Source organism: Amyelois transitella, chromosome 14 (genome assembly GCF_032362555.1).
Source record: "Amyelois transitella isolate CPQ chromosome 14, ilAmyTran1.1, whole genome shotgun sequence".
Lineage (NCBI taxonomy): Eukaryota > Metazoa > Arthropoda > Insecta > Lepidoptera > Pyralidae > Amyelois > Amyelois transitella.
The window spans coordinates 6,798,724-6,822,180 of record NC_083517.1 but is presented as its reverse complement, the minus strand read 5'-3'; the positions used below and the strand labels follow the sequence as shown (position 1 = coordinate 6,822,180).

Genomic DNA, 23,457 nt, shown 5'->3' with positions numbered 1-23,457 from the left:
ACTCGACACTGGCAAAAATAAACTCATGAAAATGTTTGATTGCCACAACAAAAAAAAAAGAAAAAAAAGTCGTGTAAGTCTATGGTTCTGACATTTGATTGACGTAATCGACATTGACTTTGATTTGACGTTCTAGGAAAAAAGCGGGTTTATTAAATAATTACAGTGATTCCATTCCAGTCCAGTTACCGTCAAACTTACAGTGAGAGAGAATTTTTGATTACTGTGGAATCTTGTGATGATAAAATTCAAATTACTATGAAAACAATTGTATGTAAGAAACAATTCAGTCAGAGAAATGAGGGAAATGGGATCTTGCAAAGATTTTGATTCCATGGAAATATCTAAACTAGTTTCACCATTTGTAGACCATGCGACATGTTTAGATTGGTTAGTATTGTACTTAAAATTTTTGTGTTTCTGAAAACTTTATAACTAATTCTTTTATGTGCTTCGTACAATCCTATTACTACTTAAGTAAATAATATACTCATCGTCTCTCCCTAGAGAGGAACCGGTATCTGTACAAAACCACGATCCAGGAATGGGAAGTTCAGCAAAATTTTTGTAGCCATTTGTACTGCTTGACCTTGAACGGAGGGACCTGCCAACCTGAACAAAGTAGTTGAACCTGCCTGAATGTGCAGATTCCTAGAGTGTCTGTTAGAATTTAAAATGCATAATCCACATAAGAATGATGGTCACATTGATAAAAGGTTGCATTGAAATCTGGTTCCTCTCACTTGTTTTACAGTGGTTTTTCCATATGCTTGTACCCTTTCAAGATAGATTATCCCTTCAATGAAATTTAAAGATTTTTGTATATGTCCCTGAAAATAACAAGAACTGCAGTTTATACATTTTTACGAAGTTTATAAACTTTCATAGGATTGTTAAGGTATTTAACATATATAAAGAAGAAAGTTATATTTTGTTTACTAAAGTAGACCCATAATGATCGACATAGAAACTGCCACTGTCAACATCAACCAATTATAGAGATGTGTATTATTTACTGTATTTTAGAGAAGCATAAAATTAAAAGTTGTCTGTAATTGTTCAAACCATTTAGAATCTTAGTATAATAGTTTAATTTTTAAATATGCCACAAAAGATTTTAAATTGATGAATTTGCAAAAATGTGGATGTAAGATAATGCAATTAATCTCTCCTTTAGAATTCTACAAAGTTTATAATTTTTTTAGGAATTATTAGGTATATATATATATATTTATTCTAATTCTATAATATATATTCTTATATATATTGCAGTTGCAAGTTATACATAGCTCCTGAAACTGCCAGTTGTGGCCACACATCATGTCATGCCTGCTGGCGAAAACGCAAATCTTGTGTATGGTGTGCAGCACCTCTTGACCGCAGCTCACTTAAACTCAATGTCCCCATTCAAATCATCACAGAACATGTACATACTATGTGTGAATTGTTTGAGAAGGTCTTCAAATTCAAAGGTAAATCTTCTATTATTTTTGCCTATACCAATTCATAGCTGTGGTTCCAGCATTGCAGAATAGGATCACTCAATATCTTTTCCTTGAATGTTGTAAAACGCAACAAAGGGAATTTCTTATAACTATTTGAATCTCGATTCCATCATTTAGCCATACAGCCCAATGTGGCCTTACAGTCTTTTCAGGACTGTTGGCTCTGTATACCTCATATGGAATAAAGTTATGACTTTCATGTATGTATAGCATCAAGCAACATAACAAATTGTTCGGTTTACATATTCCTCTTCTTGTCTAAATCACAATTATCTTAAGTATGTTTTTCCTCCAAAGTGTGGTTCATTCACGTAATTACATTGAGCAACTCCCATGTGATTAAAAGGTGGAACATCATTTCTTAGAAAATGATTGTTGTAATATTCATAAATAATACAGGTATTAAACATGCACATAACATACCTTTTTATCTCTGTGCGGTTAACACTTGTATTAATTATAAATGGGTATCATTTAAGCTATCACCAATTTAATTAGTTTGGTGTTTCTTAAATAATAGGGTTTGTCCTCAACATAGTAGATCTGTCACCAAACTATGCAAAATCAGTTCCACAATAAATCACCTAAAATCCTGAGATATAAGGTCTAGTACCAAATAAATGTTTTTGTATGTATTATAATAGGTGTGTCCTAATAAGTATTTAAGCAAACTAATTTAAAGAGATCACCAATAAATCATATTATGTTACTAGAAAATTGCATTAAGTTCAAATAAAAAATTAGGTTTGTCATCATCGTTTCAACCAAAAGGCTCCCAAGGTTCTAAATTTCCACTGGTAGTATAAATTATATTTAAATAAAATTTTTAGCAGAGTAGTAAATAAAACAATTAAAGTTAAAATAATCAATATTTATTGTTGAAAATAATTACCACTGAACAATCAGCGCTGGTTTAAAATAGCTGGCTTATGGCTAGCAGAATAGTAGATAAAACACTTAATTAAAGTTAAAATAATCAATATTTATTCTTAAAAATAATAACCACTGAACAATCAGCGCTGGTTTAAAATAGCTGGCTTATGGCTAGCAGAATAGTAGATAAAACACTTAATTAAAGTTAAAATAATCAATAGTTAACTACTACCCATCGTTGAGGCCGGATTGGTCAATTTTTAAAGCATGCCAATTTGTCTCCCACCCATTTTTGATCATTTTTTCATTAAAATTATAAATTGATGTATTAAATTGGTAACGAATACTATTAATTTAATATCTGAACGAAATAAAATGTTACTACTGTATTGGTGACAAAATATCAAATAAAAAGGAGTCGCAGTCAGGGATCGATAATCGATTTATTTGGTGACAGATCTACCATTCTGAGCACAGAGCTATTATTTAAGTAACAAAACTATTATTATAAGAACGAAGTTTATATTCATGTAATTCAATATAATTTTATTGGTTATCGATCTCTTATTTTACACATATATTAACATTAATTTGATAATTCATACCTGGGAACAATTTTTGTTTATCTGAGAACGAAAATATTTCGTGGCGATAGATCTATTTATTAGGTGATACAACTTGATGACAAATATAAATTTTGGTGATAGAAAATATAGTTCCCATTATAAATATTGTATGCAACGCAAAAGTTTAAAATCAGTTATTAATATGTCATCCACAGATGTCATAGTAGCATATTTCATACATGGGGATTGTGTCATTGTATAATCTTTTAAAATATTTTTCAGTTGATACATTTTCAATAGGTGATGGATTAAGTTCTCAATTGGATTCTGAACCAGATCCTACCAAAGATGTGAGGAACTGGTTGGCTAGTTCTCAAAACCAATTTTCAGCACCCATCAGTTTTGAGTCTACACAAGATAATGTAGAACATCTCGTTAGTACAGTGCAAGTGCACAGTCATGCCAAAAAGGTTTTGTCACCTAAAAAAATTGTCCTTAAACAAGTAGCTCAAGATGACTGGGAAAAAATTGAGCAAATTCCTGATACAGAAGACCTTGTTTATCAAAACAAAGGTGGTGATGAAAATAATAGATATTCAGTTGAACATCCCCGTCGAAGTTCAAGGAAAACAGAATTGAAACCTGATATACATATTACAAAAAATCTAGATTCTTCAAAAGATAAATGTAGTTCAAAGAACTCTAGCTCTGAAATTGAAAGTAAAACTGTGAAAAGCAACCAAAAATGGAATAACGTGAAAAAAATGAGAAAAGAGTTTAGTAAATTAAACAAGCAGAATAGAAATAAACTTAATGTTTCAATAGAAATGTGCAAGAAAAACAAAGTAATAGATACTAAAACAAGTTGTAATGCAGTTGATCCAAATTCTGAGCAGTTGATTGATATTGAGGATAATACTCCTTGTGGTGATCCCAAAAAAAATGCAAAGAGCCATAGTCACAGCAGTGTTAAAGATATGGATATAAGTTTGAATTATCATGAATATAATAGTATGAATAAAAACAGTACAAATAAATCACTATTAGATAATGCACTAAAGCTGGATTCTAACCACATCCATGATATGAAAGTTACGAAACCTTATACCAATAATACTCAAAATGTAAAAGAGAATAATATCAGGTTATGCAACAGTCAAAATGATTCAGCTAATGGTAAGGCAGAAAATTTGTCGAAAATGCCTTTTTACAAAAGAAGTAGATTGCACGTTGAAACAGAAAGGGAAATTAAACACAATGTACAAACTTTAAATTATAATATTGATTGCAGTAATAATGCGAATGCCGATGATATTGAGATAACGATAAAAATTGGAGATACTGTAGCCAATATCATTTTTAAAAGAAAGAAAGATGGACCACCCAAAAATAATGTTAATCAAGAAATTCAAACATCCATCGGCATTCATACATTAGAAAATTTAACAAATACTAATGAGCAAAATTTACAAAACAATGAAGAAATTGTAGAAAAAAGTCAGAGTAAAACAGTTGAAGATAACAACAAAGCTACCACCTCTAATTATATAGTTGAATCAGAAAAACGAAATAAATCAGTATCTACTAAAAAAAATACTGCATCTGCAGAAACTGTTACTGCACAGTTTGAAATAACTGATAGTGTTGAGAAAGAACTATCCAGTATTATGGAATTTCAAGAACAGGAATCATGTAAAAAACAAAATTCAAAAATTTTGTATACAATGGGCGCAAGAATCAATAAAAAGATTAGTCAAATGTGTACACAGCCAAAAAGACAAGTTTCTCCAAATGTCCAATCAAACAATGATGAAATTGAAATTCCTGATTCAAGGCGAAAACCAACAAGTCAGCCTATGGACTCAGACATATTTGAAAGTGGTTCTGTTCAAGATTCAAACATTCATATGCTCAAAAATGTAAAAAATATTCCTTCAGAGATTTTAATGCCCACAGTCAAAAGCACTAAAACCAATACAATAAAAAAAGCTGAAAAACGTAACAGAGAGATGAATGATGACATTGACTATAACAGTAAAAAACCAAAAGTTACACAAGATGCATCAAAAGAAGATGAAATTGTTGCACTTGATAAATCTTTACAGAAAGAATTTCCACAGGATAGTGAGGGTATAAATTATGATGCTATTATGGGACAAGTTTTCGCTAATATTGATGCTGATATTCACAACAGTCAAAAAGAGACATTGATAAATGACATACAACCACTGAAAGAGTCAGCTGTTAAAGAACAACAGGAAACTGTAGTTCTTGCCCCTGAAAAAACAGCTGAAGTATTAATAAATATTGAAGATTCCATCAGTGACAATGTAGTTGCACCTGAAAGACACAGCGAGAATGTTTTTACCATTATTGATAAAGAAAATGATAGCAATGAAATTTTTGAAGATAAGAATCAGGTAAGTTTTTATATTTATTTGTTCATGAAGCGTCCATAGAAATTGGAATATATAATAAGATAATAGAAATCCCCAGTAATATTACAAATGCGACAGTAACTATATCTGTCTGTTATGCTTTTACGTCTTAACCACTGAACCGATTTAGATACAGTACAGATTTCGGTACAGATATAGAGTTTATTTCGAAAACAGAAACCACACGGACAACCGCGAGCAATATCTAGTGCCAAATATACTTGAAATGGTGGTGGTTTCCATCAGTTGCCATTATGATGGTGGCCACTGGCGGCTAATGTTTCAATACTAAATTTCAGAATTCTAAAGCAATTGAACAATCATCAGAAAATTTTACACCCGAAATCTATATAGAAGAAGGAGATAAGCTATTTACTCCACATGAGAATATTGATGATGATGATAAAAGTGTAGTGGAGGAAACCCCACAGAAGTAAGTTGTTTTCATATTTCTGTTATGCCATTTCTTTTTATTTTGGCTATATATACAGAAACGTAAATGTAGAACACACTCTTTTAGAGTGTCTTTATCTTGCGCATCTTAAATGACTCGCTTCGCTTAGAACCTGAATAAATTGTGCTTAAACATCATTCTGCAAAATTTCCAAATTTTCTGAATTACTTTTCATACATAAGTTACATAAAATCCCGCATCTTTCTCGGAGGGGTAGGAAGAAACGACATCATTTCACTTGACACGATCCGCCTCATAACTCGGTTCATAATTCTGTATGCAAGCTCGTCAGTTTTAGGTACTCGGATTTAACCTTTTACCAGGACGAGATTTTAATATTGTACTTAATTTTAATTGCAGGAATGTTTCGTTCACAAAACCAAAGAGTAAAACAGAAAATGCACAACAAAATTTCAATAAACAGACCAGTAATAATGAATCTCAAGTCAAAAGCGTAGTTGATGTGTCAGACTCTGATAGCTCAAGTAAGGTTGGTAAGGAGGTGACTATTATTGACATTGCAAGAAAACAGACAGAAACGCCTCTCACAATCAACAGATTCGTCGACGAAATCAAGCATAAATCTACTCCGGTAGCAAGGAAATCGTTGAATTTCGAAAACGATGATGACGATCCAGAACAAACACTGTGTCCCACTACGGAGCCAGCGAAAACTACGCAAGAGAAGGAATTCATGTCGAGAGCATTTGAAAATACTCCTAAATCGCAAATAAGGAAGCCTCTTGTGGCAAGCAATGTTTCACTTGATAAACCCTATTGTTTAGCTGGTTCGTGTTTGTCGTCAATGGAACTGATGAAAGTAAAGTTGTTATGTCGGCAGAACAACTGGAAATACATTGACAAATACACAAATGAGCTGACTCATTTAGTAGTCGGTGTCGATGACGAGAACAAATCGCAAAGGTACACAATAAATGTTTTATTTCTAGATTTTACCCATATTTTTTATTATATAGAAAGAGTTTTGTGAATGTTTTAAATGAATGAGTGTTCGAACATGATATTTATTTCTGTCAACATTGTTGGGTAGCAAAAAACTGTTAGTCATTTCATACTGCAATTACAATTAATTTATACAACAAATGACCGCATTTGTTATTAGTAGGCAATATACATTGATGATAGAATTCAGATACAAATACTTACAGGTTACTAGCTTATCGCCTAAAAAAAGAATCCCTAGTGTTTAAGCCTATCCCTTGTATTGTATATACATTCTGCTTTCATAATTGCAGATCTGTCAAATACATGTGTGCACTGGCAGCTTCCAAATGGATAATTTCATTTAAATGGATAGAAGTGTGCCTTTCAACAAATAAGGTTGTCAATGAAGTAAGTATTATCCCCCTTATTTTGATTCATCCCGTTGCATCCTCCCCTATGACTTCCTGTATTTCTACGAACTTCCTTCTTTCACCTGGCTTTAGTCCCGGTTACATTCTCCCCTTTCTGGAGAGAAGCCCGGGGTGCGCCTTTACGACTATCACCCTTAATTGGGTGAGCCAAGTTTTACACGAAGTGACTCCCATCTGACCTCACTCATATTTAAAAAAAAGGTAAATTAAATTATTTCTTATTGAGACAAAAATAAATATTTATATATTTATAATATCTTTGATAGTTTTTGTAGTTGTTAACATTATCAGAAAGATTTATGACCCGATATAGTTTTAAGAAATTGCAAATCTGATAAGTGCTTAATTCATTATTTTTATCAGATTAAAAATAAGTATGTTTTTATTTCCATCAATCAAGATATGTGGTCAACAGTCCAAGTAAGCAAACTTTGTGCAGTTGGACTGTTGAGAGGATAAGAAAAATGATTTTACGCGGGCTAAGCTGCGGGCAATAATTAGTTACACAGAGCAATGTTCACGGGTTATAACTTACATACTTTATCCCTTGCGGGGAAATAGAACCAATAATCTTGTAAAGACTGAAAGGCCACATTCAGCCTGAAAGATCACATAATAAGTAGACATTCACCGAAGCAGCGCCTTATAGTAGCGAAATACTAAATGAAAAATTAGTTTTCTTTTTCTTAATTTGGCACAGAAATAGACTTGACCATTGTCAGGAGTAATAATGTATCTTCCCTATGAGAGTGACGCCTCTGACAAAAATCTAGTAGTAAATACAATTAAGTTCAAAGATCTTTATTTCTCAATAAGACATACATAGTCACTTAGCTGAGAATCTACAATATACTTAAAATAAGTTTTATCGTTTGCACTGCCACTGGGTAATCTGGGTATACGAATATTATCACAAAAAACACTCTTGAGGTAAAATTGCACAAATCATTGGTTCATTAACTTAAATTTAGTTCTTATAATTACATATTTTTATAAATGTGTTCAGACAGCTTTGTTTTAAATAAATTGAATGAAACAATTTTTTTAATATCTTGGGGTAGTTTGTTAAATAATTGAACACTTACGTGATGTACTAACTTAGCCATTCTATAAATTTATTTTTAATACCATAAAAAGATAAATACGCAATGATTATCAAAAAAGTGTTTCATCATGACAAGGATAAAAACACAAATAATTTGCTTACCTTTAGTTTGTTTTGGTGATAATAAAGCAGAATTCGACCTTCGATCCGACATTATTAGTGATTCAAGCGGATCATGTCTTTAATACACGTATACATAAAGCGGTATTAGTATTATGACTCTTTTTAGGGATGAGGTCATTGGAACAAAGTAACATGTTAATGCTTAGGTCTTTTTTAGGGTTCCGTAATAAACAGTAGATTTTTTTTTGTGTAAATAAAGTTATATTTTTTCCACTAACATATTACACACTATATGTACTAACATATCGTGTATTATTCAATAGATGTTTTTATTATTAAAGGTTGAGAACACCATTTCTCGATTTAGGGTTCCGTTTCCGCAAGACAAGAAGTATTTTTTGTTAAGACATTCGCACATTTACAGTTTTAACTTAAATAAATTTGGACCAAAATGACTTGCTATTTATGCACTGACCCGTTAGTCTAGGGACATCATCTTGAGTTTACATCCTATTTTCATCTTCACCCACTTAATAACACTTTATTTCAGGAATTTTTTGAAGCTCTGGACGGCACCGGTGAGCCGGGACCGAAACGTTCCAGAATCGCCAAGAAGAAATTATTCGAGGGCATCTCTTTTTATTGTATGCCACCTTTTAGTGTATTAGACGTCGCCACGTTAAAGGTAATTAATCTTGGGATTCTTCTTTTAGGGAACGGGCTTGCAACGTAAGTTATAACTATTTGAATCTCAATTCCATCATCAAACAATACAGCTGAACATGGTGTTTAAGTCAAGACCGTTGGCTCTGTCTAACCCGTTAAATGTAAAGACGTGATTGTATGTTATGATTTATTATAGGTTTAAAAGAACACAATATTTACAAGTTATTGTAAAAACTATGTCCAATAATTAAAAACACTATATCGTTTGTAATTTCCGTTTTTGTTTCGGTTGCACCCTCGCTGTGGACAAGAATAAGGTACGTACCATTGAAAAAATCGACGAAATATAATACTGTCGAGTATGTACTGATGGATGTGACGTCACAAATGATGTTTATTCTCATATCACACCATATCTAATGTTTTAATATTGCTATTCTAAGAATTGTTTAGCGTCTTGACAATAACGCAAATAACTGCGTACGATGCAAGACGATGTCATATCATTCCTTATAACGGACTTTTATGATTATAATAATAAAGCAACTTTCCGTCTGATTTTCTTCGTTAGCCTTGGAAGAAAAATTTACATCTGATTTTATTTATCTATTTGCTATTTTCTGAAGGTTGACTAGTAGAGGATGATATTAGCATTATAAGTTCGCCTACTGTACCTTTAAGGCTTAATAAAGTTTTAAATAAATAATAAGATCTGCATGGGTCACATGACCAACCAAGATCTTTTGTTCAAATTATTTTTTTATGGTGCCTCCATTCATCTAGTAGAAACATAAAAACATACAAAATTTATGTCTTTATCCCTTACGGCGGAGAGAAATATGGAAATACGACCAGTCCACGCTTAGGTAATAGCTTAAATATAGCTGCACCATGCCCGATGACAAGACATCATAAATGCATACATAAAATCACGCCTCTTTCCCGAAGGGATAGGCAGAGACTACATTTTTCCACTTGCTACGATCCCAGCATACTTCTTTCGCTACGTCCACATTCTTAACTCTTCATGCAAGCTCGTCGGTTTCGGGTATTCTTGACCTGACCTTTCGCCAGGACGTCATTCGTATTGGTCTTCCCACTCCACGGTGGAATTCACACTCTTGTATCATAATACAAAGGGTTTTTACATGAAAATATACTGTATAGTCTTTTGTTTTTTTCTTGTAGATCTGATAGGTACTGTTATTTGTAACAATTGACCCTAGTATAGAAGATCGTTATTTCAGATTATGTTAGAAGCGGCGGGCGGGACCGTGGTGGAAGACGTGATGAGTGTCCGCGCTAGTGAGAGTCCCGCTTTGTTGTTAGCCGAACCTGAGGACACGCAGGAGAACAAGTTTATATGTAAGTAAAATTACTATTATGTTTTATTATTCTGTACTAATATTAAAATCAGGTAAAGTTTCATTGTTTGTTTGTAAGGGCTAATCTTTGGTCTTTTGATCCTTTTTTCACCATTTAAAAAGTACATTTTCTGCGGGTGTTATATGCTATGTATGTATAATTCGGTGCCTACACGAGTGGAGTGAAAGTAAATAACCACAGAATTAACACAGTGGAAATGAGGATAAGGAACAGTGTGAAAATCAAAACAGGAATAGAAAAGGGAATTATTAGATGGTTCAGTCATGTGAGGAGGATGAATAAAAGCTGGTTGATTAGACAAACGATTTATACAAGGAGAGTGGGGTCAAGAGTACTGATATGTTAAATCGACGAGCTTGCATTAAGAGAGATGAATGTGACATTGCAATAAGACATTATAGGGGCCAAAATCTTCAAAAAACTTTTGTTTGTATACTACCTCAAACGTTTATAAACTAGGTCAATATAATGTTTTTCCTGGCCTTGTATTACCTTAAAAATAGTACGAGTACGCTTAGTAACTCGTTTCCTTAGGTATTCTTATAAATATTTGACATTTTGCTCAGTTCTAACAGCTTCATGCACTTTGTATGTTTATATGTACCAAAAAACAAAAGTCAAACAAAATCTGTTAAAGATAACATTATTTACATGATGATATTGATTTAGCAATATGTTAAATCTTAGGGACTTTACCTAGTCAATTATTGAAAACAACTAAGTGCATTTAAAGAATAGGTACCATAAAGTAGAAAATTTTCTTAACGATTTTTGTTCTCGGCACGTTAGGTATTGTTACCGGATTGTTAATGTAATTGTGACTAATAAGTACCTACTTCAATCAACATTTTAATTAAATTCGGTACGAAACCTATTTGACATGTAAATGAAAATCAGTTATGAAATCTAATTGATGATTCTTTGATTGATATTGTCTTGTTTAATATTTGTAAACCATTCAAAGCCTAATGCAGTATTTTTTTATCGAATCATATCGGCGCACGTGAAATTTATTTATTATACATGATTAATTATTAATTTGGTGATGTTATCTGCAACGCCATTTGTTGACATTTTTTGATTAAGCTAACGGGTAAATTCCATAGTTCGTATCTTACCCACGTGAGATTTGAATTGTTTTGATGTTATCTGGTATTATACCGATATTGAAAAATATACATTTTATTTCTCGAAACTAGTTTTGAGTCTTATTACGCGCACAAATTAACAACAGCAATAGCTAATGTATATTTGTGCTTATTTACTCTTTTTTGTCTTTGCTTATGATTATCACTTATCTAGTTTATAGAAAAGGATTGCCTTAAACGCTTGTTTTTACTACTGCTATTCAGTAATAAACTCTGTTTTCTTATACCTTTTGTAATTGAATATTTTCCCTTTCACACAAAAAATCAATACAGAAAGTTACTTATAATCTAAATTATAATGCCATAGATTAAATATTTTTGGGAAAAATAAAATCTAAAATATTTGTGTGTTGACTCATGTTTCTGATAACTTAATGACCTTTTATAATTAAAGGCCTCAAGAACAGTCAGTTAGAATATGACCCACATAAAATTCTCACACTTCCTTATATTCTGGCTATGGAAATATTTAAATCAACTCTACCTGACGGTGACAGATCATATGAGCCTTAGCCACAATTCAACTTTCTAATTACAATTGTAACACCAAAAATTAAAAGGCACACATGTTCAGAAAGTAAAAGACTTGATGTTTGTTATAAAAAATATATTATTAAATATTTAAAAAAAAATGTTTCGTTCTTGTTCCTGAAGTAAAATTTAAAGATCTTATTTCCAGACATGGCAGTGGAGCTGAGCCTGGTGCCGGTTAATTACGAGTGGGTGCTGAACTGCCTGGGCAGTTACTCTTTGTGTTCCATCCACGAGCTGCTGCTATGTCCAGCTGCTTTGTTACCAGCCGCTGCTACGAAGTGGCCTCAAACCCTCGTTTCTCAGGACGACTGATGACATCACATTCATAGTTTACATACAATCATATAATACAGAGTGTGGCAACTTAGAACGCGACTTCTAAACGTATAAGTGAATCGGCCTTTCAAGTCACTGTTTACAAAACTACAATCATCTTTTCAATTATTAGCCGCAATTAATCAATGAATGATACCAAGTCTTGCGATTAAAATAGCAGGAAGCAAAAAACTGCTAGACTGTGGTCTATGGGAAGAAAATGTTTTATGATTGCGACAACCTAAAGCGCAACTTAGATTGCAGGAAGTCGCTGGTTCAGGCTGGTCCCAACTAGTCAAAGTGAAAATGTAAGCCTTAATATTCGGCAGTGGTCTTCATGCGGCTGAAATGTTAATTTTTTATGGGACATTCGAACAATAAAAAACTTTATTCTTTCGACTATAGAACACTGTTTTAATGTTCATAATGTCGTGTGATGTCTTATCTCTCGCCAAATTTAATGGGAGTATGAAAAACAATAATATTTTCACGTTTCTGACCTGCTTGTTGTTTGACCTTTCTAAGGTTATCAAAATCACTACTCACGTTGCTGTGAGGGTCGTGATCTCTATTATGATTAAGTTTTGAATTAAATATACTTATTTTTAGTTTTAGCATAACATTTTAATTATCTCTACAACTTACATCAACAAACCGTACCTATGACAGTGCAAAAGTTTTTCATAATTTATGACTTGATGAGTCAATCGTAAGATTAGCTATTCAATGAATCTCGGTTATTGTAAAAAAAAAATATTTTCTTAAGTGTGTCCTACAGATATAGAATTATTAGAGTAGGTACCTATTGCAATTCCAGCATTAAAGGTAGTCTTAAATTGAAAGTCTGATATACTTATAAATAAAATCAGACCAAGTGCGCTTCGAATTAGAACACTGAGGGTATGCAAACTATTAATGTACCGAAATTATAAATAAATCGACAATAACGAGAATAGCAATTTGGTGATAACTGTAATCCAAAAAGTAAACTGTAACCTTTACCCTAAACTGCAAATAATATAAAAATAGCTAATTTTCACGCATATTGACAAGGCATATAAATTTTCTCTCTCCTTCTAACTTCTGTAAACCTCTGCGTTAGAGAGAGAAGATAAGATTCAATTAGTGACACGTTGCTAGCCCATCGCCTAAAAGATTTATCCTAAGTTTATAAGCCTATCCCTTAGTCGCCTTGTACGACATCCATAGGAAAGAGATAGAGTGGTGGTATTCTTTTTCTATTGGTGCCGGTGGTCAAATGTAAAACACTGCACTATATTAAAGGAAACAAAAAAAATTACAATAATATTAAATCTAATGTTTTCATTTAACAAAAAATGTCATGACAACCTATGTTATGTATGCATGTTATGAGAGGAACTAAATATGTCAATATTATAAATAATAAAATATGTACAAATAAAGTAGGCTGCCTACAGTATTGTAATGTATAATATATTTATAATAATTCTGTTATTATATATTTTGGTGAAATAATCTGCTTGTTATTTTACTCATCATTGATTACAATCCCTTTCGGCTACTTATTTTTCTGAAATAGGTAGGTACCTATTAATACCTTTACTTTTTGGTTTAAGTTAGATGGGCACATAGCTCTAAACATATAATTCGAATTAATATACTTACTAGTATATTATTCCGAATTCAGTGCTCCACAGAATTTAATACAATTTAATTATTACATATGAAATATGATTAACCGGCGAACATTTTGCAGCTTTTCATTTTTGATGTGATGCTTGTGTCACCTTTGGCTATGCAGCTACAAAGTAATAAGTTTTATAGCATAAAGCCAAATGAAACCTTTTGGTAGCTTAAGGTTAAAATAAGATTTTAAAGTTTATTAAGTATGTTCTAAAAAAAAATAAGGTAGCTGGTATCACTAAATGCAACATAGGGCATAAGGGTTCATAACAGAAGTCTCAGTTAATATGCCTGGTAACATACCTAATAGTGAGCAAACAAAAACAAATTGATTAACACATGGATTTCAGTTATGACAATAGCAATTAGTAAAAACGTGCTAACGATATGTTATCTACGTAGATAGATTTAGCTACAGGCACGTGTCGTCGTCGGCTAGGTAAATAAATAAGAAGATGCTGACCGAACGATCAAAGAACAGCCATAATTACTGATCAAAGAGAAGTTTATAATACAGTTCACTGAAAAATGCCGCGGGAAAAACGACATTTTGCGGGCATGACGAGGCGAACAAGAGTTAATTAAATATCAAATAATATACATATTTTAATAAAACAGTAAAAAATGTGTCATCTGGATTACAAAATATATTTTTTGGCGCCCGGTCTCCCTAAGATAAAACTTCTCTTGAGAGGAGCCCGGGTGCGCCTTTGGATCATGGTCCTGGTTTTAATAAGTCAGGTTTTACATGAAGCGCTTTGAGGGAAACCTAGCCTAAACTGAATCATGGCAAAACCGGCATTAGCTGATTCGCAATCGAGTGAATTCCATGTGTGTAGGTACCCTTCGGTAAAGAATAATATACACATTCCTATTTCCATTTAGTTCCATAGGATAAAGGGGGATCGCCGCGAAGGGCTATAAACCTGCTACTAAATGCAGTACCCTTATTTCTTGCAGCAAATTCTGTCAGGACCTTTATTTTTAGTAGGTGCTATCTGTTAATAATGTTGAAAAGAGGATTTGATATTATCTAAAGCTTTCCATGTCGAACAATATCCATGTAGAAGATAATCTCTTACCTAGGCTTTGGTTAGACCTATGATTATTAAAATCCGGATATTGCGACATTGAAGGCGTTGGCTTGAAATTTTTGTCTTCTATACAAACTGCTGTTGAAATATAGTTAAGTTATATAAAATAAAAAGTCATAAGTACCTAATTCTCATATAGGTATACAAACTAAACACTTCGGTCATAAAGGTTATTAAAATTGTCATTTGAAGATTAGCGTAGGTAACTAATGATAACAATTAAGATTTAATCTTTTTGCCATTTTTGTAAACTACCTAGGTACTACTAGATTTCCTGACACCATACCATTACTTATGGAACTGCATAATTATGATCGAAATGGCAAAAACACGATTTATTATTTCGGATAGGTTGTTCATCGTATTAAGCATTGTTTATTAATAATCTAAAATCTTTAATAGACATTTTCCCGGGGATTTCGTTACGGTAGAAATTTCTAGTATTACTTATAAGTCAATTTATATCTAGTATAATTACCTAAGCTTAATTAAGTTAATCTTAGTTCAGAATTTCATCAAAAAGCGATTCAGTAATTTTAGGTAGGTATGCGAAAAAACGACACTGTATAAAAGTTGCACCACCACGAAAAATAATGGTTAAAAATCTTGCAAAGACAAATAATAGGTTCGTGTTCCAAAATGAAAATTTTTGGAATCATAAAAAATCACAGCCTCAATCTTTTCGCGCTATGTAAGTAATTTTAAATTTGGACAAACAACACACAACAAACCGCTTCTTAAAAAAGTAAGACATTTAAACATTTAAGTATAATGGAGATAGTCAGTAAGTACCTCGATCATCCATCATCCTCCTGGCGTTAGTGCCGATTGCATCCTCACCTCTCTAAAACAGCCCAGGGTCCACTTGTGAACGCGAACCATGCTTAGGTAAGTCGTGTTTCACTATACGAAATGATTTCTGTCGGTACAGCCTTTGCAGAGGAACTTAACGCCCTAACTTATCGGATCGACATGGAATGAAACACATTTAGGTAGTTGCCTGAATCTACGGGTTAGCTCGCGATGTTTACTCTCACAGTGAGACCACAGTTAGCTACAAACCAACAGAAATATCTCAGAAATAGAGTTAATTGGCCCCGGTATAGGATTTGAACCTGAGCATTCAACGAAATTTTACTATCAGTAACAACGACCAATGTAGGTAACTTATGACGAGTGTCGGTCAGTAGGTAGGTACACAAGTACCTTTTATTACTAACGAGCGACCCGCCCCGGGTAGCATCTCTAGATAGATATAAATCTTCATTTGTTCCGAAATTAGCGCATACCTACATACCTAGAGACAGAGAAAATAGGCCTTAATAAATAATATAATAATATAAGTAGTGATTTAATATATTAAATGTTAACTGATGCAAAAACAGATCATCTCTTAGCCCTAGATTACAATGTCTAGATTTCCCGCTTGATCTTTAGTAAAGACAAGAATAATAAATGGAGTGATGTGGATCACATTCACGTTTCGTGACCGGCCGGCGATGCCCACCATGTGGGTGAGTGACGTGGTTATAGGATCGCGCCACTCTGCCATCCAATCGCGGAGACCCGCGCGACCTGCGAGCGCTCAAGACCGTGCAAATCTATTCCACTGCAGACAGTAGTCTGCAAACACGACTTGTGGTCCATAGTTCAACACGTGAACTGCGGCTCTGCGGACCTGATTACGAATGAGTAATCTTTTTAATCATTGTATATATATCCGCGCTGCCAAATAAAAATTCATTACTTACCGTTAGCCCCCGTAAGAACAGTGATAAAATTTAAAAGTGTTGTGAATGAACCTGACCGTAAATATTTATTGCAATTATTTTTGGTAAGTTGTGTTTTGTACCTTTACATGGAGTTTTCTAAATCTGCAAAGTTCCTTATTCTAAATAAACTCTAAACATTCAAAGGTTCTTAATTCAATAAAATTAATATTTTTGGATTTGACTTCAATAATTTTTCTATCTTTCGATTCAACTGATATTCTAATACATTGGTATGCAATTCGCAAGTTTGTGCCTACTGTGGAGAGTTAATGTCCGTTTATGGAGATATGCATTATTTGCAATTTTATGTGGGATAAGTTATGATATTATTTAGGTGTGCGTGTATCTAGATTTCAACTTATAATTTTTTACTCAGTTACAAAATATCGTAAGTCTAATCCTATATTCGGTATGGATGTTTAACTATTTTGGTCACATAAATTTATTGCATAAGAATTGTATGGGAATGCACTTTTTTATGAAATTGAAGCCTGCGCCTCCTAGTCGAAAAAGAAATATGTCAATGTCATTTGATTATACTTTTACTTTCACATCCGGGGAAAAAATTGCGTAGAATGCGAACACAACAACGTGAATTCACTGAAAGAAAATAGAAAAAGCAGCTGAAAATCACCTAAAACCGAGAAATTTAATCATTTTCACTTTAGACTGCAGTTAATTATAGTATTTCATAGTTAGTAACAGTACTAACTTTCTTGCATTCTGTTGTAAATAATTATGCATATTGAAAGTGAAAATTGTCCCGGAAGGTATTACTTATTTACAAAAATTTTTACCTAATTCATATTATTGAACTACTTGTTAGGATATATAATAAATTTAATATTTTACCGCCTAAGTTTAAGAATGGGTTTAACATACTCATCATCTTCTAATTAGGTACCTATTTGCAAATCGATGTTAAGTTTATGTCGCAGTAAATTTTTTAAACGTAGTTAAAAGTACGCAAACACGACGTTTTGTTTTAAATAAAAATATTTTTCACAAGGGTATTGCAATTCAGCAGTAAAAATAATTATCTGACTGTAAAAGGTAGAGAAAAGTTGCTAGCTAATTAAATACTGGGGCTTTTAAAACAGTTATTTTTCTACATACATATAATCACGGGATATAGAATCCATTGGGGTTAGACAGAGCCAACAAACAGTCTTGAAAATACTGATTACTTTATTTCTAGATTTATTATTTAAAATGTTAAGCATTGGTAAAAAATAAAGTTGCATCAGTTTTATCATTTCTTACTTTGGGGTTGGCTCAATTTGTCTGATTTTTACAGTAAACATTTAAATATATTTTTTTTATAATTGTAAATTTGGGTCCTCCATCTGTCTGATGTTAAGCAAGTTTGGGTCTAAGGTGTTACATGCAAGCTAGAATAATGTCTATTGACACTTGCTTTCAAAATCTATTAAGTTGTAGGTTGTTGTCTCTAATTTATAAGAAGTAGATATTTTTGTATACATTTGAGTAAATTTAAATGTCAATAAGTAATTTTCTTCATTCTACAGATTTAAAGAAGTTAACATGGCTCCAAATGCCACAGATGCTAATGGGGTTCTGTTTGAGACGGATGCAGCTACCCCAGACCTGGCCCTACCTCACGCCCCTGTACAGCAAGCGGACAATTACCCTAAAAAATATGTGTGGAGAAATATAATATTATTTGCCTATCTCCACATTGCTGCACTCTATGGTGGCTACTTGTTCTTGTTCCATGCTAAATGGCAGACAGATATATTTGGTGAGTAATAATTGGAATACTTTACTCCTTTCAGGCTGTTTGCTTTATGTGCCTATTCAACTGAATTGAATTCAAACATGCTAAATGATTCAGATATATCTATCTTTAGATATCACTTACATACTTGCTTACTGAAGCTGACCCCAAGCTCCAAAGCTTACAATCAAATATTATGGTAATTAATGAGAAGGATTTTCCTCTGATAGAGATAATATTTCCTTATAGTTAGGTATATGAATGTGCAATATTGATATCACTTATATCATGATATGTTTACAATATGCATACTTAGATGAAATTATCATGATAGTCATGATAATACTTATCAACCTAAATTATTTATTATATACCCAAATTATAATGATTATTTTATATCAGATATATTTTAATCTCTAATTTAAGTGTTCGTTGCGATCCCTTGATTGTTTTTAACAATGGAATATTTAATTGTCAATCAAAATAATAATAACTCTCAGACTCTCACCAGACTTAAGATATTAAAATTTTATATTGATCATATTCATTGATCATTAAAAAAATATGAGCCTCGTTTTTTCCACTTACATTTTAACTGCCATGAAGAAGCCATAGAAACTTTCCCAAATAACTCTTGAAAATAATACAAAGGACAGAAAATTTGACTATTTAAAGTGTTTAAATAAATAACCCCGCAAGGGATATAGACGTGACCATATGTATATATGTATGTTAAATAAATAGGGTGATATGTTTCCAAAAATTTTCAATTTACTTTTTACAAATTAAAATTATCCATTTGGTTTAAATGACAGCAACATATTTTGTCCACAGCTTACATTCTGTATGTGATGTCAGGCTTGGGAATAACGGCAGGAGCCCATCGTCTGTGGGCCCACAAGTCCTACAAAGCTAAATGGCCACTCAGATTGATACTTGTCATCTTTAACACTCTGGCATTCCAGGTAAAACAATTTACACGGCATACCTGTGTTAGTAGACATTATTTTAAAATTACGTATTTATTAGATGTCGCTGGAATTTAGCTGCAACAAACAATTGAACCACTATATTTTTGTTAATTTAAACTTAAATCTTTAAATTTTAATAGGGATTCCATAGTATGTATTTATTAAAATCTTACTTTGGTTCAATGTTTTCCGAACATCAGATGAGTTAATGTGCACTTTAACAGCCACAAATTAAATTTGAAGACAAGACAAGGAGGCCTAGTTACTTAAAGCTTTATTCCTAACATATTTATCCTTGCGCCAGGACTCTGCAATCGACTGGTCTCGCGACCACCGAATGCACCACAAATACTCGGAAACTGATGCTGATCCCCACAACGCGACCCGCGGTTTCTTCTTCTCCCACATTGGCTGGCTGCTGGTTAGGAAGCACCCTGAACTTAAGAGGAAAGGCAAAGGTCTGGACCTTAGTGACTTATATGCTGACCCCATTTTGAGATTCCAAAAGAAGTGAGTATGAAAATATATATATTTTTTGTTATAACTATAGGTTTATATCTACTTGTTTCTTTTTCTGACTTTGTTTGGTTTTTGGCATCCTCTGTTTTAATCTGGTTCGTAATCATAGTATAAAACAAAGTCGCTTTCTCTGTCCCTTTTTGTATGCTAAAATATTTATACTACGCACTGGATTTTGATGCGGTTTTCTTCAATAGATAGAGTGATTCAAGAGGGAGGTTTATATGTATATTAACATCCATTTAATAGTGGAGAAATACTGTTATTTTTGAGGTATCTAATGTGATCATATTTTTTTCCGCTAACATTACAAACGCAGGCTGAACCATACGAGATTTATCAAAATTGAAAAGGTCTACAGAAAACTCCGCGATGGTATATGTCTATCTCTCATGGATCTCGCACAATAACATTTTTTTGTCATTTTATTTTTACGACAAATAATGGCAAATTTTGAAGCGATTTTAATCAATACAGCATTAATCCTTATCCAATTAAATAGCTTAAATACATTGTTGATTTAATATAGATCTATATGGTTCGTCACAGCACAAGATTTAATTAAATACTTTCGAAGATATTACAGATTTAAAATTGCGGGAAGTAGCGCTTGCGGCGGTGTTGGCCGACTTCTATAGTGTGTTTAGTATCAGCATTGCACCCGTGCGAAACCGGGGCGGATCGCTAGCCAATATTAAAATAACATATACTATTTGTCTTCTAGGTACTACTTGATCCTGATGCCCCTCACTTGCTTCGTGTTACCTACGGTCATCCCCGTGTATTACTGGGGCGAGACTTGGACCAACGCCTTCTTCGTGGCCGCTCTTTTCCGGTATGCCTTCATCCTTAACGTCACCTGGCTGGTCAATTCTGCTGCTCACAAGTGGGGCGATAAGCCTTACGATAGAAACATCAAGCCTTCGGAAAATATTTCCGTCTCCATGTTCGCGCTCGGAGAAGGCTTCCACAACTACCACCATACTTTCCCCTGGGACTACAAGACCGCGGAACTTGGCAACAACATGCTCAATTTCACGACTAACTTCATCAATTTCTTTGCTAAAATCGGTTGGGCGTACGATCTGAAAACTGTTTCCGATGAAATTGTTAGGAGCCGCGCTAAGAGAACAGGAGATGGTTCTCACCATCTATGGGGCTGGGGTGATAAGGATCACTCTCGTGAGGAAATGGCCGCCGCTATAAGGATACACCCGAAAGATGACTAGAAACATGTCCATTAGACATGGTTGATTAGAAAAAGCGACTTGCATAAATTAAACATTACAATACTACGAGATGAAGTCAAAGTGTTAAACATTTTACTTCAACAGAGGGCAAAAACTTAATTAGTAAGCATTAGAACAAAGGTAAAGTTGCCGACATTTTTTTTAACAATAGTGTGACGAATTTATTTACATGTCACGTCTTTACTAATGTACTTTATGTCATAACACTTTTTGTGGCAGTGATAAGTTATTTAAGTAGTATATTGCATAATATAAAGTAACTTTTTACGACTCGGTTCAATAAATAAAGGATCAATTATTATTCAATCAAAATGATTATAAGGTGATGGTAAATAACTTCCATTTTTCTTTTGTACAGTTTTTACCATCGAGCTTGTTGTAATATCTAAAGGGTAATATGTAAGACTTTATTTTTCATGAAAGCGATATTTAATAATAAATCTCGTGGGTGAATCTTCCATAATATCTTTCCAAAAATAGATTTTTTGTTTTCTTACAAACTTGCACATGTTACTACGTTGGTGTAAACAAGGTCATGAAAAGTGGCATCAATCATTTGGTACTAGATTGATGGTGGAAACGTGAATAAAGATAGAGGCTGTTTTAGTGCAAGCAAGTTGGCCATATCCATTGCCTATATTTTTCTAAGGAAATTGTCCTAGTTCACTTTTACTTTTTTTTAAGACTGTTTTAATATACAGTGTATAATTAATACTAAATAAGGATTTATGTCAAGAGTAATATGATGTTTTGATAACAAGTACATAATTTTTCTATGTGTTGGAATAAAAAAGGCGAAAATGATAAAGTTTATAAAACCGTTAACTACTTTAAATAATATGAAATGGTTAATGTACATAGTAAATACAAAATAAGCTTTCTAAATATTGATTGTATGTGTACAACCCTACCTATGTGTTTGACTTTTTTAATATGTACTTGCCTTAGCACAACTTGCAAGTGAGAAAAACTTGAACTCTTGGAACTTGCTCATATCTTCCTTTAAGGTCATCTTTAGTTTTTCTGTAGGTGACCATCACCAAAGTACTATTTAAAGTATCTATATATCTACAAAATATGTTATTTTATTACGTAAGTAAGAAAACTATAAGGCTTTTTATTATAGGTATGTTTCTATAGAACCAGTGGTTGCGTTACGAAGTAGGAACTTAAGTGATAAATTAGACGTCTGTCCAATATCTATTTATATGTTTTTTTTTTTAATATCTAATTTGTAATAAGCTAAGCTTACTTAGAATTCAACCTGTAGTATGTGATAATATTTTGAACACATCAGTATTGTAAACCACATATTTGAGCAAATGTTGCATGAAAATTGGGTTAGTGACTAGTCGCGTTGCATTTTTATAAGTTTTCATTTGTGAAACCTTATAGTGATTGAGAATCTTTATGTATTTATGATTTTATTTATTATAGTAGGTATATGTGGTATAAAAGATTAATAATTGCACATTGTATGGGCATATGTGTTAATAAACTAGCAATATGATTGCATTCACTTGTGCCCTGTGATGTGTATTGACTGATGTGTGCTAAGGTAGACTTGTGATATTAAAGTGGGTATTTGTCTTTATGAGAAAAAAAAACTATCAAATAGTTTTTGCACAAATATCTTCTTGATGCACAGATATAAATATTAACTTATATCGTCAGTTTGAATACTATGTTAAAAATGTAGTTCAAATGCCTATGCTGGCGTATAACTGTTGTTTAGAAATATTTAAAAGTAAATAAATTGTATAAAACCATTAAATTGTATTATTTATGAACACAATGATAGCGCTAACCCAATATTTTGTATATATTGTATTTAGTAATCTTCGATTAATATTCTGACAGTGGTTCGTTGCGTTGTTATTTGCAAATTGCAAACCATTTCGTAAAACGAAATGGCCTTAACCGTGGTAATATACATATACATTGTCAAATCGAAGTTGTTGAAGGCAAAGTACGTACCTACTTTGCTAATAATTTATTAATTACTTATTACTATATAAC

At 32.7% G+C, this 23,457-nt stretch overlaps 2 protein-coding genes across 2 annotated transcripts; both read left to right on the top strand.

Annotated features, from left to right (window-relative positions):
* The first annotated feature begins 146 nt into the window (after nt 1-146).
* LOC106132400 (uncharacterized) lies at nt 147-13,926 on the top strand. The gene is made up of 9 exons (XM_013331800.2): nt 147-390; nt 1,273-1,472; nt 3,227-5,364; nt 5,682-5,815; nt 6,197-6,760; nt 7,093-7,189; nt 8,931-9,065; nt 10,294-10,411; nt 12,260-13,926. Exons 1-9 carry the CDS (start codon nt 299-301, stop codon nt 12,424-12,426), a joined length of 3,645 nt encoding a protein of 1,214 aa, XP_013187254.1. The 5' UTR covers nt 147-298; the 3' UTR covers nt 12,427-13,926.
* A 2,895-nt stretch (nt 13,927-16,821) lies between these two features.
* On the top strand, nt 16,822-23,301 carry LOC106132359 (acyl-CoA Delta-9 desaturase). The gene is made up of 5 exons (XM_013331741.2): nt 16,822-17,022; nt 18,490-18,722; nt 19,533-19,663; nt 19,974-20,179; nt 20,913-23,301. The coding sequence occupies exons 2-5, from the start codon at nt 18,506-18,508 to the stop codon at nt 21,415-21,417; spliced, it is 1,059 nt and encodes a 352-aa protein (XP_013187195.1). The 5' UTR covers nt 16,822-17,022; nt 18,490-18,505; the 3' UTR covers nt 21,418-23,301.
* The last annotated feature ends 156 nt before the right edge of the window (nt 23,302-23,457 follow it).